The 16,927-nt window shown below is 36.5% G+C and overlaps 1 protein-coding gene across 3 annotated transcripts in view; it reads right to left on the bottom strand.

Moving 5' to 3' along the window:
* Window positions 1–16,927, bottom strand: part of arhgap4b (Rho GTPase activating protein 4b) — a 40,388-nt gene that overhangs the window by 12,452 nt on the left and 11,009 nt on the right. For 2 of the 3 annotated variants that reach the window (XM_051096111.1, XM_051096112.1), the window contains exons 4-13: window positions 13,673–13,835; window positions 13,457–13,519; window positions 11,401–11,574; window positions 11,137–11,265; window positions 10,175–10,396; window positions 7,730–7,831; window positions 7,384–7,569; window positions 6,576–6,660; window positions 4,717–4,744; window positions 4,218–4,314 (exon numbers count right to left, since the gene is read on the bottom strand). In XM_051096111.1, coding sequence (XP_050952068.1) covers window positions 4,218–4,314; window positions 4,717–4,744; window positions 6,576–6,660; window positions 7,384–7,569; window positions 7,730–7,831; window positions 10,175–10,396; window positions 11,137–11,265; window positions 11,401–11,574; window positions 13,457–13,519; window positions 13,673–13,835 — 1,249 coding nt within the window. The remainder of the gene's footprint in view (window positions 1–4,217; window positions 4,315–4,716; window positions 4,745–6,575; window positions 6,661–7,383; window positions 7,570–7,729; window positions 7,832–10,174; window positions 10,397–11,136; window positions 11,266–11,400; window positions 11,575–13,456; window positions 13,520–13,672; window positions 13,836–16,927) is intronic. The other variant, XM_051096113.1, reaches the window with a different exon arrangement.

Raw genomic sequence — 16,927 nt, 5'->3', positions numbered from 1 at the left:
CATCTCATAGATTTACTGTCCACTTAAGATGAAGAGATACACCAGGCATTGCTAATGCAGGATGTAGCAGACACTGTTAGACACTCCACCACAATAGAAGAAAAGTGTGAGAGAATGAGGTTGGAAGTGAGAGGACGAGAGGAGAAGGAAGTCGTTTCTCATGGTGCAGAGAGCCAGATGGCAGAGCAGTGCTCTACAGGCCTGAGCTCCCAGGAATAGAGCGGGACAGAGAGAGACACGGTGGGAATCTCAAAGAATAGAGAGCACCCTGCTGAAACCACTAGCATGACGGCTCACCAGCATATGCTGTCTGGTGGACGCTGGCTTCCCCAAAAGGAGTCTTAAATAGCTTAACCAGTGAGATTACCATCATTGATCAGCTTCACAAGAGAGACCATGCTGGTTGACCAGTTTGACCTTAGATGTTTGCTATACTTAAACCATCATTAATCACCCTTGACATTAAATGGAAAGTTGACATAAGAGTTCAAACAGTGATAATAGTGTCTTGAGTGTGGCATGTTAAATTGATTTGTAAATGCTTTTTTATATTATGCAGTTTTTATGGCCTCATATTAACTGAGAGACTAGATAGAATTGTTGTGTTTATAAATTCACTTGTCACATTGCAGGACTATTTAAGCAAATGACAAAAAGATGAAATGTTGATTTAAATGGTGAAAAATGTACATAAAAATGTCTAAAATGTAAACTTTTGGTCAAAAATAACTCTATCTTAAAATGGTTTTAAAAGAGGTATCTTATGCTCACCAAGGCTGCATTTATTTGATCAAAATTCCAGTGAAAACAGTATTCTAATTAAAATTAAAATGACCATTTTCTCTTTTAATATATTTTAAGATACAGTTCATTCCTGTGGTTGAGTGGTGTATTATTATTATTATTATTATTACTGAGTAATGTATTATTATTATTGTTATTATTATTATTATTCACATTATTATTAGACACATTAAATTGATAAACAGAGACAGTAAAGACATTATAATGTTGCAGTCTATTTCAAATGAAGCTGCTCTATTAATCAAAGAATCCTGAAAAAAAAAACATGATTTTCACAAAAATATTAAGCAAGAAAAACTGTTTTCAACATTAAAAAATAATTATTATTAATATTAATTGATCAGCAAATCAGCATTTTAGAATGATTTCTGAAGGATCACGTGATACTGAAGACTGGAGTAATGATGCTGAAAATTCAGCTTTGCCATCGGATTAAAAAATTACATATTACACTATATGAAAATAGAAAACAGTTATTTGGACAGTTATTTTAAAACAATATTACTGTTTTTACTTTATCTTTGACCAAATAAATGCAGCATTGTTGAGCATGAAAAAAATCTTAATTAGTCCAAACTTGTCCAGTAGTGCATTTTGTAAGTTTCTTGTTAAAACTAGTTTATGCACATTATTTGTCAACTACCCGAATGCATGCTGATCTACAGCTGGTCTTTTCAGCAGGGTGGACTGGTGTTGGTTGTCTTTTAAGGACACTGCTAATTAGACAAGGACATGATGTGCAGATAAGCAAGACAGCAAGAGCTACATCTCTTAGATGGTGCAGAATTTAGCAGGTATTATGCACAAGCTGTTATGACCTCTATGCTTCAACAGCTATGGTATACAGTCAAAAAAATTGAAAGTGTGAAGTCTGGAGTTCCCCAGCACTATCAGAGGGCCTCATCTTGAAACCGCTCTGAGTCTTAATAAGTTTGTAAAACGCTTCGCCAGCAGAGCAAATGAGAGTTAACCAAAGGATACATCATATGATGCTAATAAAATATCATATGCCTCTCTAGGAGCCACAAGTTTAATTTTAAATTCATTTTTAAGAGAAAATGTGTTTAGCAGGGAAACCTCCCAGGGAAGAACTATATTACTTGTAAATACAGGGAGCTCCACCAGTCACACAGAAACAGAAATTGTGGCAAAAGAGCACAAAAGCAACAATAAACTCCCATCATCCCATTTATAGTATAAAATTCATATCTTAATTTCTAATAGACTAACATATTAGCTTGGTTAAATATTACTTAAACTATCAGAAAAAGACAAAAAAAAAAAAATTCTGTTTTACATTTTTCATTAGTGTAATCAATATTCTATTTATTAAAGCCAAGTATGAGTCTCATCAAGCTAGTGTTTTTAAGCATTTTACATTTATTCCAAAATAACTCAAGGCAGCAACAATTTAAACACTTACAGTTGAAGTCAAAAGTTTACATCCCCCTTTCAGATTCTTCAAAATGTTAATTATTTATGGAAATAAGAGGAATCATACAAAATGCATGTTATTGTTATTTAGTACTGACCTGCCGGGGGTGAAAACTTTTGAACAAAATGGGGATGAGTACATTTTTCTTATTTTGCCTAAATATCATTTTTTGTTTCCATTTAGTACTGCCCTTCAGTCTCTACAGAACGTAGTTATATGTTTCCCAGAAGACAAAATAAGTTCAATTTACCCTGACCTTCAAATTCAAAAGTTTTCACCCCCCGGCTCTTAATGCATGGTTTTTCCTTTAGGAGCATCAGTGAGCGTTTGAACCTTCTGTAATAGTTGCATGAGTCCCTCAGTTGTCCTCAGTGTAAAAGATGGATCTCAAAAGCTTACAGCCATTGTTGGAAAGGGTTCAAATACACAAAAATGCTGGAAAACCAAATAATTTGTGGGACCTGATAGATTTCTCTGAAGAGCAGCAGGCAGTTTAGCTGTTCAGGACAAACAAGGGATTCATGAACAACTATCACTAAACAAAAAACACAGCTGTGGATCATTCATGCAACAACACAGTGTTAAGAATCAAAGGGATGTAAACTTTTGAATGGGGTCATTTTTATAAATGCAACAACTATTTTCTCTCGTAGACTAAAAGTAAACATCTCATCTTATTCAGGTCAGTACAAAATCAAAAATAACACACATTTTGTATGATCCCTCTTATTTTGGTTAAATAATTTTGTGGATTCTGAAAGGGGGATGTAAACTTTTGACCTCAACTGTGACTAATGTTCAGCTATTCTTTTAAATAGTTAACTTTTAACTATTTTTGAATGTTTCGGATCATCAGTCAAAGCTCTGTAAATATTAATCACAAACACAGAGACTTTCTTTTAATTTCACCAAGCTGATTATTCACTAAAACGCCCACAGATCATGTTTTCATGCCATTTTAAGTCTTATTTTGACATAACAAAGTGGTTTGAGTTATTAACTTACTTTTAAAAATTAGTCCTTCCATTAATGCCACTGTATTGTTTATTCAGACTGATTTGTGAACGTACATAAACACAAGAGGCGGGATTTATCACATGAACCAATCACAGTTAAACTGGAATGTAGTTCATTCCATTAACTGTTTTTTCAATCCCAATAGAGAAAATTCCACAACCACGGCTTTTGAAAATCTGGACAGTCACTGTTGGGCTCTTTTGGCTGTAGCTTCAATGAGAAGCAAGATGCATTGTATTCACAGACTATATTATGGAAAATGCGATAAATATGAGCATCACAAAGCATTTCAGAGGAAGAGGCTTGGAAAAGGACACAAACGCTGGCGCAGTATTCAGAGAACAGCACAGTGCTTCTTATGAGCACAAACATGCACAAAAATATGCATGCCTCCACTCACACACACAGGTGAACACACATTTTCGTTGGCTAGCACATGGATTATTAGGCTGCGCAGATGCCTGGAGAGGAAACTGTGAGCGCGTCTGTCTCACCCGATTTAATAAGCAGCCATGTCACTTTATGGAAATAACATAGCATGTCATTTCAAATAAGATTCGGTAACACAATCATGCAAACCGTGTCGCTAATCTTACTAGGAGAGCATGAAGTGATCACATTATCTCCAAAATATGTTCCTATTATCTAACATTCACCTTGTAGATTTACAACCTGAACGGTTAAACCAAAAGGTCATGATTCGCAAATAATCAATAACAGGCCACATTAAGAAACCAGATGCGTTATTGTGTCACAAGCCATAATCAGACAAAGGGTGGGCCATGCTTAAAGCCATACCAGAAGTGTACAAATGCAACACACGCATGACAAGAAGCACAATGAGAACAATTAATCAGTGTTAAGGAAGCCATGGAGGGAATGAGGTTAAAGGGAACACAGCAAGAACATTACAGAGCTCTATCTGTAACAGATCAGAGGGCTGTCAGCCACATGGCTATACCTGGATGAAGGAGAGCATATCTCCAGAGAAGAGTTTGTGGTTGTACTGGGAGCAGGGCCTGGCTTTCCGCACACGCACTGCCCTACCAGGCTGCATTCTGGGAAATATATACACCGGCACTCCACTGTGACACTATGGCATCAGTGTACTCATGCAAACATGCTAACATAACAGTAATTCACACAGAACAGACACAACAGCACAACGGAAACGTACTCTAGAGCATGCACACAGTTTTGGGTCAATACATACTCTATTTATCCCACAATGAGATGTTTTAGCCTCATTATGAAATTGATTGTGATTTGCTCGATCACTCGAGTCGTTTAAACTGATTGTTAAATTTCTAAATGGAGCCATCTTAATTTCCGCTGAACACGCAAAGACCGTCAGCCAGGAAACACGAGCAGATGTTTGCTGGATTGCGGCCAATGTTTTCAGCACATGACTGTGTGAACAGCACATAGCCAGAGAGAGACAGATGGGATAGAAGACGTACCTGGAGGGATCACTATCTATGGCCTCAGCTGCAAAAGAGACAGAGAGGGAAAATAAGGACAAAAAAATACAGTTGACAGTTTTTCCATTGCATAGTTTCCACCAAAATACTGTAGTTACTAAAGTCACTGTCCCAACAATAAAGCAGTTGCAACTTTTATTGTGATAAGGCATCTAACACCTTCGTACTAGGGGTGTGAGATATATACATCATCTATGGAGATATCATAATTGTTTTGTAAACGATATGAGACCTGACATTATCAAGTATATCGCAAAAACAAACTATGAGATGTAACACATTTAGAGTTCACACTTTCACTGTGTGATTTAATCTATTAAAATACATTTAGAATTCCCTAAAAATTCAAGATAAGGGGCCAAAACTGACATTTATATGTCCTTTAAATTCACATCATCTGATATAGTTAAAGGAGAAGTCCACTTCCAGAACCAAAAATTACAGATAATGTACTCACCCCCTTGTCATCCAAGATATTCATGTCTTTCTTTCTTCAGTCATAATGAAATTTTTCTTGCTGTGCCTGAACTCTGTTTTTTTCCGGTTCATGACAGTTAGGGTATGTCGAAAAACTCCCATCTTATGTTCTCCCTCAACTTCAAAATCATCCCATATCGCTGTTTTACCTTTTTTGTTAAGGGTATTTGTTCTTGTTTGCATGTTCACTTTGCAAAGACTGGGTCGGTACTTCTACAGCAATGTAGGATGATTTTGAAATGATTTTTGAATTTGAGGGAGAAAATACGATTGGAGTTTTTCGACATACCCTAACTGTCTTGAGTCAGAATACACAGAGTTCAGGGAGAGCAAGACAAGACGAGCGTTTGAGGTTAAAAAGTGTTTAAATTGTATTTTTTAAAAAAAATGAAAATAACCAATCGTTTCACTAGATAAGATTCTTCTTCCTCGGCTGAGATCGTTCAAACCTGGAGCACCATAGAAGTCCATTATATGAAGAAAAATGCTGAAATGTTTTCATCTTACATTTTGGATGACAAGAGGGTGAGTACGTGATCTGTAAATTTTTGTTCTGGAAGTGAACTTCCAGAATGACTGCAAATGTGATATTGATTTGATGAATAGTTCAATAAACAATGGTTATATTGAGTGACTTACATTTTACACACAACAGTTCTTGCTTTTGCTGTATTTTGACAACGAAAATAGTTTCAAACAAAGCCACATCAAAATTGTTTTACATCTCTTATGTGTTTCGTTACTAAATCAATCAGCTGTTTAAAGGAATCAGTTGAATGAATCACTCAATGACTCAATTATTTGACCACCTACTGGCGACTTTCAGCTTGTATTTAAAAGTATATTTTTTTATTTTTTCCTCCCAAATCATTTCAAATATCACTATTGAACTTTTTAAACATTATTAATCAATTTGCTCAACTGCAGGTTAAATGCATTTATGTCCTGCATTAAACAGTCTGTGTAAATGCATCTAAATGCCACTTCAGTTGCAGATTCTGTGCCACCTCTGCATTGCAAACGCAAATTGTGTTGATACTGATTCATTTTGACTGGCAACAGCCCTATTGTGTCTTACTGTTTGAATTTACTGATTAAATTCAAGAATTTGACCCAGAAGATGATGCATACATTTAATTATATACAGACCAATAAAATGCCAATAAAAAGTTAAAAATCAATTTAAACTTTCACATAATATGAAGAATATAAAAAGCAGCAGTCTTAAACCTGCCAAGTCTGCTAAATCATACCCTTTATTTTGCGACAAACTTCTTTCACACATGCATTTTTTTCCATTTCATAGTTACCTTCTTTGTTTTTATTCTAAGTTGAAGAGTTGGTTAGTTGTGGTTAGTTACCTTTCTGTATGGCCTCTTTAACTAGGTCATGCTTGGCTTGGAGTTTTGAGATCAGAGAGCTGCCACTTACATGCTCCTTCACTTTCTAAAAAGAAAAATGCATTGAATACATGAATGATTGTTTTTGTTAGTCATCAAGGTATTTACTTTTCTTCCATAAGATTTGCAAGAACATTATGTTTGAGGTTGTTAAGATTTTTAATGTTTTTGAAAGAAGTCTTCTATGCTTACCAAGGCTGCATTTATTTGATTAAAAATACAGTAAAATAGTGAAATATTATTACAGTTTAAAATACCTGTTGTCTATTAGAATATATTTTAAAATATAATTTATTCCTGTGATGCAAAGCTGAATTTTCAGCATCATCACTCCAGTCTTCAGTGTCACATGATCTTTCAGAAATCATTATAATATGCTGATTTGCTGCTCAGAAATATTTTTTCTTATTATTAATGTTGAAAACAGTTTTGCTGCTTAATACTTCTGTGGGAACCATAATAAATTTGTTGAATAGAAAATTCCCAATAGCAATATATGTGACACTGAACCACACTGGATTTTGAAAGTGACAACATGTAAAGTTGAATAAATAAGCTTTCCACTGATGTATGGTTTGTTAGAATAGGACAATATTTGGCCGAGATACAACTATTTGAAAATCTGGAATCTGAGGGTACAAAATAACGCCTTTAAAGTAAACAATAGTTTTGACCCCTACAATGTATTTTTGACTATTGCTACATATATACCTATGCTACTTAAGACTGGTTTTGTGGTCAAGGGTTACATATTTGAATTAGATCTTACTGTGAAGTAGAAGGTCTCAGTGTCCTGTTGATTGGCTCTGCGTTTGGCGAGGCTGGGTTTGGTTCCTGCACTGTCACCTGTGCTCTCCGCTGACGGGGTGGCGGAGGCATCAGGGGCGGGGTTGCAGTCATCATCACAAACGCTCTCCAGAAGGTTTGAGAGTGTTGTCTTAAGTGTCTTACAGATCTGAAGGAATTTCACAGGTTTGAGATATATAAGTAGCAAAAAGGGTTTGTTCACAAATCCGCTTGAAAAACCGTAATAAGAGTGTCAGAGAGACGCATAGTGCTGCTATGAGCATCTCTGAAGGAGAGCTCAAAAATAAAGAGTGTGGCACAGATTTTACCTCCTCAGTTTCCAAGGTAACAGATGCCAGTCTGGACTGAAGCTGCTGGAATCTGGTCTCGAGCTCATACCTCACCTGACCCTCTGCGCTCACCTCGCACACCTGTCACATACAACAGATGTTTTTATTATGCATAATAATGGTCCCTCATGATGGCCACTGTGTTAAGACGACATGACCAGCTGAATACTACACTTTTTCACTTGGTAACACCTTAATATCAAACCCTTTAAGGATGAGTTCATTTCCAGGATAAAAAAATCTTGATAATTTACTCATCCCCAGGTCATCCAAGATGTTCATTTCTTTCTTTCTACAGTCAAAATGAAATTAAGGTTTTTGAGGAAAACATTCTGGGATTTTTCTCCATAAAGTAGACTTCAAGGGGGATCAGCCAACTGAAGTATCAAAATGCAAAATGCAAAAGGCTATACACTATCCCAGCTGAGGAACAGCTGGGTCTAGGTCTTATCTAGCAAAAGATAAGTTCAAAAAGGTAGGGAAAGGCAAAAAACTCCATCTAATTTTCCCCTCCAACTTCAAAATCATCCGATGTAATTACGTAATGCGTGAAATTGAGTTAGTGCAAGATGAGCATTTGTGGTTAAAAGTACATACATTTTTTTTTTTTTAGAAAATATAATTATTTTGCTAGGTTTGACCCTAATTCCTTGGCTGGGATCATGTAGAGCCGTTTGAAGGTGCACTGAAACTGCAATTTGAACCTTCAACCCATTGATCCCCATTGAAGTCCGCTATATGGAGAAAAATCCTGGAATGTTTTCCTCAAAAACCTTCACTTGTTTTCGACTAAAGAAAGAAAGACATGGACATGGAAATGGAAATTTTCATTCTGGAAATGAACTAATCCTAAGTTGGCAAAAAATGATCATAGGTGACAATTGGTAAATAAATTCCAAGACAAGTGGGGAAAAAATGATTTATTGTGGATATTTTAACAGGATATTTTTCATTAAATCCAGAAGCTTTCTGACCCTGCAGAGACAGCAATTGCTGAAATTAAAATAAAGTCATTGTTTTTGTTTTCTTTGTGCACAAAAAGTATTCTTGTAGCTTCATAAAATTACAGTTGAACCACTGATGTCACATGGACTATTTTATCGAGGTCCTTACTACATTTCTGGGCCTTGAATATGTCAGCTGCATTGCTGTATATGCAGGATCAGAAAGCTCTCAAATTTCTTCAAAAATATCAAAATTTGTGTTGATGAACGAAGGGGTTTTAAAGGGGTCACACAATGTTGCTAAAAAGAACATTATTTTGTGTATTTGGTGTAATGCAATGTGTTTACGTGGTTTAAGGTTGAAAAAACACATTATTTTCCTCTCTGCCATGCCTTTCTGAAACACTTTTTACAAAGTTCATCGTTCTGAGCGCGTGTCCTCTGATTAGCCAGCTATCCAGTGCGTTGTGATTGGCCAAATACCTCAAGCGTGTGATGGAAATGTTACGCCCTTACCATGTCGTGATGCTGTGTCCCGGTGCGACAAGACAAAATCAATAAAACCTGTTATAAATGAGGCATTTGTTGCATCCAGTGGGGACATAATTACTGATTATAATGACTCTTCTTACACCTTGCGTTGCGTCACATCGCGCTGCGTAAACATTAAACTATGTAAACAATGTCTGCATTTGTGATCGTGGAAATGACAAACAACAACCACTACTCCACACTGTTCAAAACACACGTTTGAATAGCCAGTAGCAAATTCTTTAAATAAGAAAACGTACTTACAGGCTGTGAGTCAGAAGCGCCAGATTATCCTTGCAAAGTTGTAATTTCCTCTCCTTACAGAAACAGCCTTTGGGCACAGCAGGCGTTATAGGCTACTCTCCCAGGTTCAGGAAACAATCATCCATAAAATGTTGCACACAATTGAATATTTGCATTGTACTGTTCTGGAAGTGTTGTAAATATAACTTAACCACTGATTTCTAGTTGTGTAATCATTTGGAAAGTCAAGCAAAGTAGTTTCGCTTTCGCAACGAAACACACAACGTCTCCACAACATGGCGGCGGCGACAACAATACTACAACGAGAATAAAAGTTACACCTTCTTTCTTTGCGTATACATTTGGGCGTTGTTATGCAAATCTTCCCACACTGTGACGTACATTTGCGGGATGTTTGAATGAGCTGTTTCAGGAAGGCGTGGCAGAGTCTTAACTTTTATAAAGAATGTCTCTTTGGGTTTGAGACTGTAATCTTTGTAACTTTACGAATCTTATATATGCACAAACAGCTTGTAACACTAAAGACAAAGGAAAACATGAAATCTCATCACATGACCCCTTGAAGGGTTTGAAATGACATGAGGGTGAGTAATGACAGAATTTAAATTTTTGGGTGAACTAACGTTATCTATCCCTCAAAAGCTAAAAGGCCTACTAAATGCACGTGGCCATTCTCATGCGTTACCTGGTCTCCTTCATGGGGCTGGTACTGAAAGCGGAAGGGCAGGCAGAAAGCAGTGTTGTGGGCCTGGAGCAGAGCATCTCTATCCTGGCCCTGGTTGAGTCCAGTCACCGCTGTGTCCAGCTGCTGAAGGCCATTTTTCATATTCTGGACGGTTCGGTTTCTGTTGGAGAGGTAACCGCGTATAACCCGAGACACAGACAGGTGGTACCCCAGATCCGTGCACTGCATTCAACATTAGCCAGATGGCAAGACAAAGACAAAAACAGAAAAATACAGTCATTGTTTGAGCGAACATGACTGTTCTGATTCACGCTCACTGACTAAACCTGCTGTGATGTTCTTGACTTGACATGTTTTACAATGTGCCTCAGGCAGTGGGAATAACAAACCAGCAGACACTTTTGAAAGCTCACTCGAGAGCTTTAGATATCAATGCCACAGAAGACGTACAGTACCAGTCAAAAAGTAGAACAATAGTGGAGTCATTGAAACTATGAAATGACACGAGTATGGAAATGATCTAGTGACTTTGTGAGATGCATCCTGGGATTCTTTTAAACTGTACTAAGGGGGTTTATATGTATGCTAGACATGTGTCAGCTCTTTTCCCGCACATTTCTTCTCCAACTCATTCATTGAAAATGGTTTTGTGAACATATGCACCATTCATATTTGTCTGTAAATATAATTTCAAGCATTTAAGAATAAATCTTGAGATCAAAAGTTCTAAAGACCATGAGAAACATAAATCAGTCAAATGTGTTTGTATTTTCAATGGTAGTGTAAAGGTTTTCTCTGGAGCACCCTCAATGGACTCTACATATAGTAAATACATTAGATAAAATGCTCTGTGCTGTGTTTTGGTCAGGGGTCAATTCAAAATGAAAAGGGAACTAAAACCTAATGACATCCTAAAGAGTGTCTAGACAGATGGTAACGGGACAGCAGTGTTTTAGACTCACATCAATCAGAGTGCAAATGTCCTGCAGATAGTACTTATTCATAGAGGCATTAGCTGCTGCCAAGTTGAGCAAGTAGTCGTTACGAGCTTTAGTGCACTTCAGCTGAGTTTCCTGTACTTTGCCTTGTCTCTGTAGAGAAAACACAAGTGCAGTTGAAACTGGGGGGTTACAGATAAAGTGAGATCTTGCTCTTCCTGTGCCATATTCACAGAGCTATGCTCCGGATGTCACAATCTTTCATTCTTACAAACCACCGGCTGTTACCTTCTCCATCAGTCTCTCCATTTTTTTCACAGAGCTGCGCCTTTGCCCTCCTGATTGGCTGAGCCCGAGATCAGCTGACTTGCCCGTCTGTTTCTCCTCCAGACGTGTGGCCTCTTTGAGCTTACCTTCAGCAGCCAGAGAGTCGATGTGATACTGATGGTAAGTTTTCAAAGCCTGTAAGAAATCAAACACTATTACAACATGCACAGCAAAAAAAAAAAAACAACACAAAAAAAACTTAATTCATATTCATTAATGGTTTTCCAGTAAAATCTAAACATCCTTAAAACACGGTAAACTTTATTTTTTTTACTCCATGGGCAAATAATTTTTTACTAATTTTTATTGTAACATAATGGGACAGATAATGTTAGGCTTATTAATAGATTCATAAATAAACCGTATTAAAAAACTATAATAATAATAATAATAATAATAATAATTCTTCTTATTATTGTTTTATATAAGTATTATTTATCTTATAAATGTGTTTATTTTTTATTCCCCTGGGCATATCTTTTTTAAAAAAATAGTTTTATAACTTAATATGCCAGATACTTTAAGCTTATTGTTTGATTTACAAATAAAAGAAACCTATAAATAAAAAGATAAAAACGATTAAGAAAAAAATGACAAAACTACAAAATAAACTAAAAACAAATAAAAAAAACTATACTTCTACTTCTACTACTACTACTACAACTACTACTACTAATTGTTTATATTATTTAAAGTTATTTAAAATTATTATTAAGCACATTTAAGTATTATTATATTTAGAATTATAATATATATTTTACGCTTATTTTTATTCCATAGACATTTTTTTAAATTGTTTTTAACATAAGAGCCAGGTAATTTTAAGCCTATTTAAAAAACAAGAAAAGATTAAAAAATGAAATAAAATAAAAAAATAATAATACATTTATTATTATTATTATTATAAATATGTTTAGTTTTACTTCATAGGCACATTTCTTTCCATTGTTTTTAACATACTACGCCAGATACTTTAAGCTTGTTGTTAAGATTTACAAATAAAACTAAACAAAAAACTATACTACTACTAGCAATAATAATAATAATATTAATAATAATAATTGTTTATATTATTTAAAATTATCATTATTATATATGTAATTATTATTATAAACAAGTTTTTTACAAGTATTTTTACTCCATAGGCATATCTTTTTTTTTATTGTTTTAACGTAATAAGCCAGGTAATTTTAAGCCTTTTTAAAAATAAAACAAGATATTACAAATACGTTTTCTTTTTACTACATATGCATATATTTTTTTAAATTGTTTTTTAACATAATAAGCCAGATATTTTAAGCCTATTTACAAATAAAACAATAATAATAATAATAATAATAATAATTATTATTATTATTATTATTATTATTATTATTATATTTTTAATCATTTTTTTCATGGGCATTTTTTTTTTTACAATTATTGAGATAATCTTATTGTTTGATGTATAAATAAAACAACATTTACATTGTGACACACTCAACTACAAGTTCTATTTTAATTTTTTTATGATCAAGCTTGAAACATTTATTTTCAGTGACATTAAATACCTTGTATGACTGCAAAAAGAACATATACGCAAACACAAAAAAAAAATCACTGAGCCTTGAGCCAAGACACTTGTGGTAGGCAAGCTGTCTGTCTACTGGAGGGTATACAGAGCACACAGCTGCTGTCAGCTGGGGTCAGCGGGCTTGATCTTGCAGCTCTGACCCGAGCACAGCTAGAAATGAGCTCTGGAAAGCAGGGGGGCACGTGGGCTTTTTGTGCTACAGGATGTACCAAAATGCACTGAAACTCAAGGGTCTACAGAAAGACATGCATACACAGTCAATCATAAATGCATGAGCAGATATGTGCATCATGTGGTGTTTAGTCAAGTTTAATCACGCAGTCTCTGGCCGCAGCGAGATGATGTAATTCAAAGCTGATGCCATTTGGACTGTATTTCAGTTCACTAGAGCGTGTTCCTCCATGTAAATTTAGCATTTTCACAGCAAAACAGCCTCCAACCTACCGTCTGCAGCTCTGTGGTGACTTTCAAGAGTTCATCCTGCATCTGGAGTCCCACCTCCTTGCTCTGAAACAGAGAATAAGAGTCAGTATGAAATAAGGAAGACGGTTTGCCTGTGTTTTGTGTGGGAGTGTTATTTCTGTAAATAAGAGAGGAAGAGAAGGAGGGGGATTTAGATGTCGGATCTGGTAATAGAGTGGAAGAGAGAGATTTCTGTACCCGTTTTGCCAGGCGGTGTGTGTCCTCTATGCAGTGCGAGAGCCGCTGCGTGAGTGTGTTGCAGCAAAGCTCACTCAGTGAACTGTGATCTCGGCTCTCCTGCCTGGTCTGGGTCAGCAGAACAGACCAGCACTGAGCCACCGACAGGTCCAACTGCTCCTTCCTAAAGAGGAGCACAGAGAATAAAAAAGAAGGTTAAAATTGTGAAATAGAATTTTAAAGAAATAGTGACAGTGTAGTGACACCTTTTCTTCTGCATTGTGACAACTTCAAGTGAAAAAATCTGAATGTGAGCTTGCTATTACAGTGCCTTGCGAAAGTGTACATACCCCTTCATTTTTTTTCACATTTTGTAATGTTGCTGTCTTATGTTTTTACATTAATTTACACTCAATAAACCATAACAGCAAAGCAAAAACTGTTTTTTGCAAATTTATTAAAAATAAAAACCTTAAATGATCCCATTGCATAAGTATTCATACACTTTTCTGAGAAAGGTGAAATTTAGCTCAGCAGCATTCATATCACTTGTAGATGTTACTACACTTCTAGTGGAGTTAACCTGTGGCAAATTTAATTGAATGGGTATGATTTGGAAAGGCACACACATCTTTATAAAAAATCTAACAGCTGAAAATGCACATTAGAGCAAAAACCAAGCCCTGAGGTAAAAATAAAAACTCCATGTAGAGCTCAGAGACAGGGCTGCATCAAGCCACACATCTGGGGAAGAGTTCAGAAAAAAATTCTGCACTGAAAGTCCACAGAAGCATGTAGCCTCCATTACCCTTAATGGAAGAAGTTTAAAACAACCATGACTCTTCCTAGAGCTGGCCTCCTGGTCAAACTGAGCAATAGATGGAGAAGGGCTTTGGTTAGAGTGGTGACCAAGAACGTGATGGTCACTGTAGTTGAGCTCTATGATCATAAATGCAGATGGGAGAAACTTACAGAATGACAAACATCACTGCAACACTTTACCGATCTGGGCTTTATGGTGGAGTGGCAAGACTCAATCCTCTCCTCAGTGAAGACACATGAAAACACACTTGGAATTTGCAAAAAAAGCACCTTCAGACTTTGAGAAACAAGATTCTCTGGTCTGATTAAACTCAATTTCAAGTATAATGTTTGAAGGAAACCAATCACTGCTCATCACCCGCAGAGTACTACCCCAAACGTAAAGTGTGCTGGTAGAAGCCTCACGTTGTGGGGCTGTTTTTCAGTGGCAGGGACTGAGGGACTTGTCAGAGTAGAAAGAAAGCTCAATGCACCAAAATATTAAGATAGCCTTAAAGGGGTCATCGGATGCCCATTTTCCACAAGTTGATATGATTCTTCAGGGTCTTAATGAAAAGTCTATAATATACTTTGGTTAAAAATTCTCAATGGTTGTGTAAAACAACACCCTTTTTACCTTGCCAAAATAAGCTCTGCAAAAATCATCTCATTCTGGTCGAGGCTGCTTTAAATGCAAATGAGCTCTGCTCACCCCTCTCTTCTCTCTGTGGAAAGACGAGCCTGTTTACTTTAGCCACATATAGCCACTACACTTGCTAACTAGCACATTATTAGGAAAGGCGATCGCAAAGATTCATTAAAAAACCCTTATACTTATACTACTACTAAGTGAAGCTGGATCATGAATGATTCGCGCGAACACAGACGGATATATGTAGATCAGGAGGTGCATTCCCTTCAGAAACAAACGTAATCCACTGCATCTTCAGCGGCTCAGATGCCGGGAGTAAATGACAACCACTACGTTCATTATTACATCCAGCAACACAACACCTCAATCGCTCAATCGGAGATATTCTTTTCTAACTTACATCCCTGCTCCGACATCGAAACAAAGAGGGTGGACTGTGACAGCTGATCTGAGGTAAGACGCTCATGTCAATCAACTATCATGGGAGCGGCCTCTGTCGGTGTGACGCCACATCTGAGAATGGCTCGATTTGAAAAAGGGGATATTATTTTTACAGATTAATTAAAAACCACTGCATGGATTTTTATCATTATAGGGCAGTGGTTCTCAATCCTGGTCCTGGGGGCCCCCTGCTCTGCACATTTTGCATGTCTCCCTTATTTCACACACCTGATTGAGATCATCAACTCATTAGGAGAGAGATCCATGAACTGAACTAATGAGCTGATGATCTCAATCACACATCAAGAGTGGGTTATAGACAACTCTGTGAATGTCCTTGAGTGGCCCAGCCAGAGCTTGAACCCAATCAAACATTTCTGAAGAAACCTGAAAATGTCTGCCAGCCGCCATCCAAGATGACAGAGCTTGAGAGGCGAAAAGGTGAAGCGAAGAATGGCAGATAATTGCCAAATGCAGATGTGCAAAGCTTGTTGCATCATACCCAAAAAGACTTGAGGCTGAAAAAGATTCCTTAACTTAAGTACTGAGTTAAGAGTATGAATACTTATGCAACGTATTTATTTCAGTTTTTTTTATATATAAATTTATGAAGTTGACAATTCTGTTTTTGCTTTGTCATTATGGCGAATGGAGTGTAAACTGATGTAGAAAAAAGTAATTTAAAACAATTTACCACAAGGTAGCAACATAACAAAACGTGAAAAAAATGAAGGGTATGAATTGCTAACAGCTTGCGTCAGCGCAAACCATCTTTTCGCATTAAAACAGTACTGTCAGGATTTACTAAAATCGCACAAGTAAGAAATAGTGTTGAAAAGCCATGGACACAGTTATTTTTGCACCTGACCTTACTGAATTTGCATTTGTAGGAGTTTCCCTTTCAGATCCAAAATATATGGGGGGGAGAGTATTAAAATGAATCACGCAAAGCGATTTAACTCTGTGCTCGTCAAATTACTGGTATTTGCGCCATTATTTAATGCCCAAAAAAGCATGTCTTAAAGCAGGTGGTAATTTGCACTGCTCTTGGTAGATTGCGCTTTTCATTATGGAAACGATCTGGCTGCCTCTGTGTTCGTTAATGTGCGCATTGTCAGTAAATCACATGCGGAATTTTCCCCTCCCATTCTTTTATGGAAATGCACTCTAACGCCAGTTTGCCCCGTTTCGTAAATCTGACCCAAAATGTCCTAAAATTAATTAACATTTTTGGGGAAATTCTGAAAACTGCATCCAGGTCTGGAAACAACTGAGCCTAGAAATGGAACTGACGCTCATGATGAAAACATGCCAACTGTAGTATGTCCGGATTACATTCATACTAATATGCAATTTCGGACACAGACAGTCATTTACTGCAC

This window comes from Labeo rohita, chromosome 23 (genome assembly GCF_022985175.1).
Source record: "Labeo rohita strain BAU-BD-2019 chromosome 23, IGBB_LRoh.1.0, whole genome shotgun sequence".
Lineage (NCBI taxonomy): Eukaryota > Metazoa > Chordata > Actinopteri > Cypriniformes > Cyprinidae > Labeo > Labeo rohita.
Note: the sequence above shows the minus strand (reverse complement) of the source record. Positions and strands in the feature narration are given on the sequence as shown.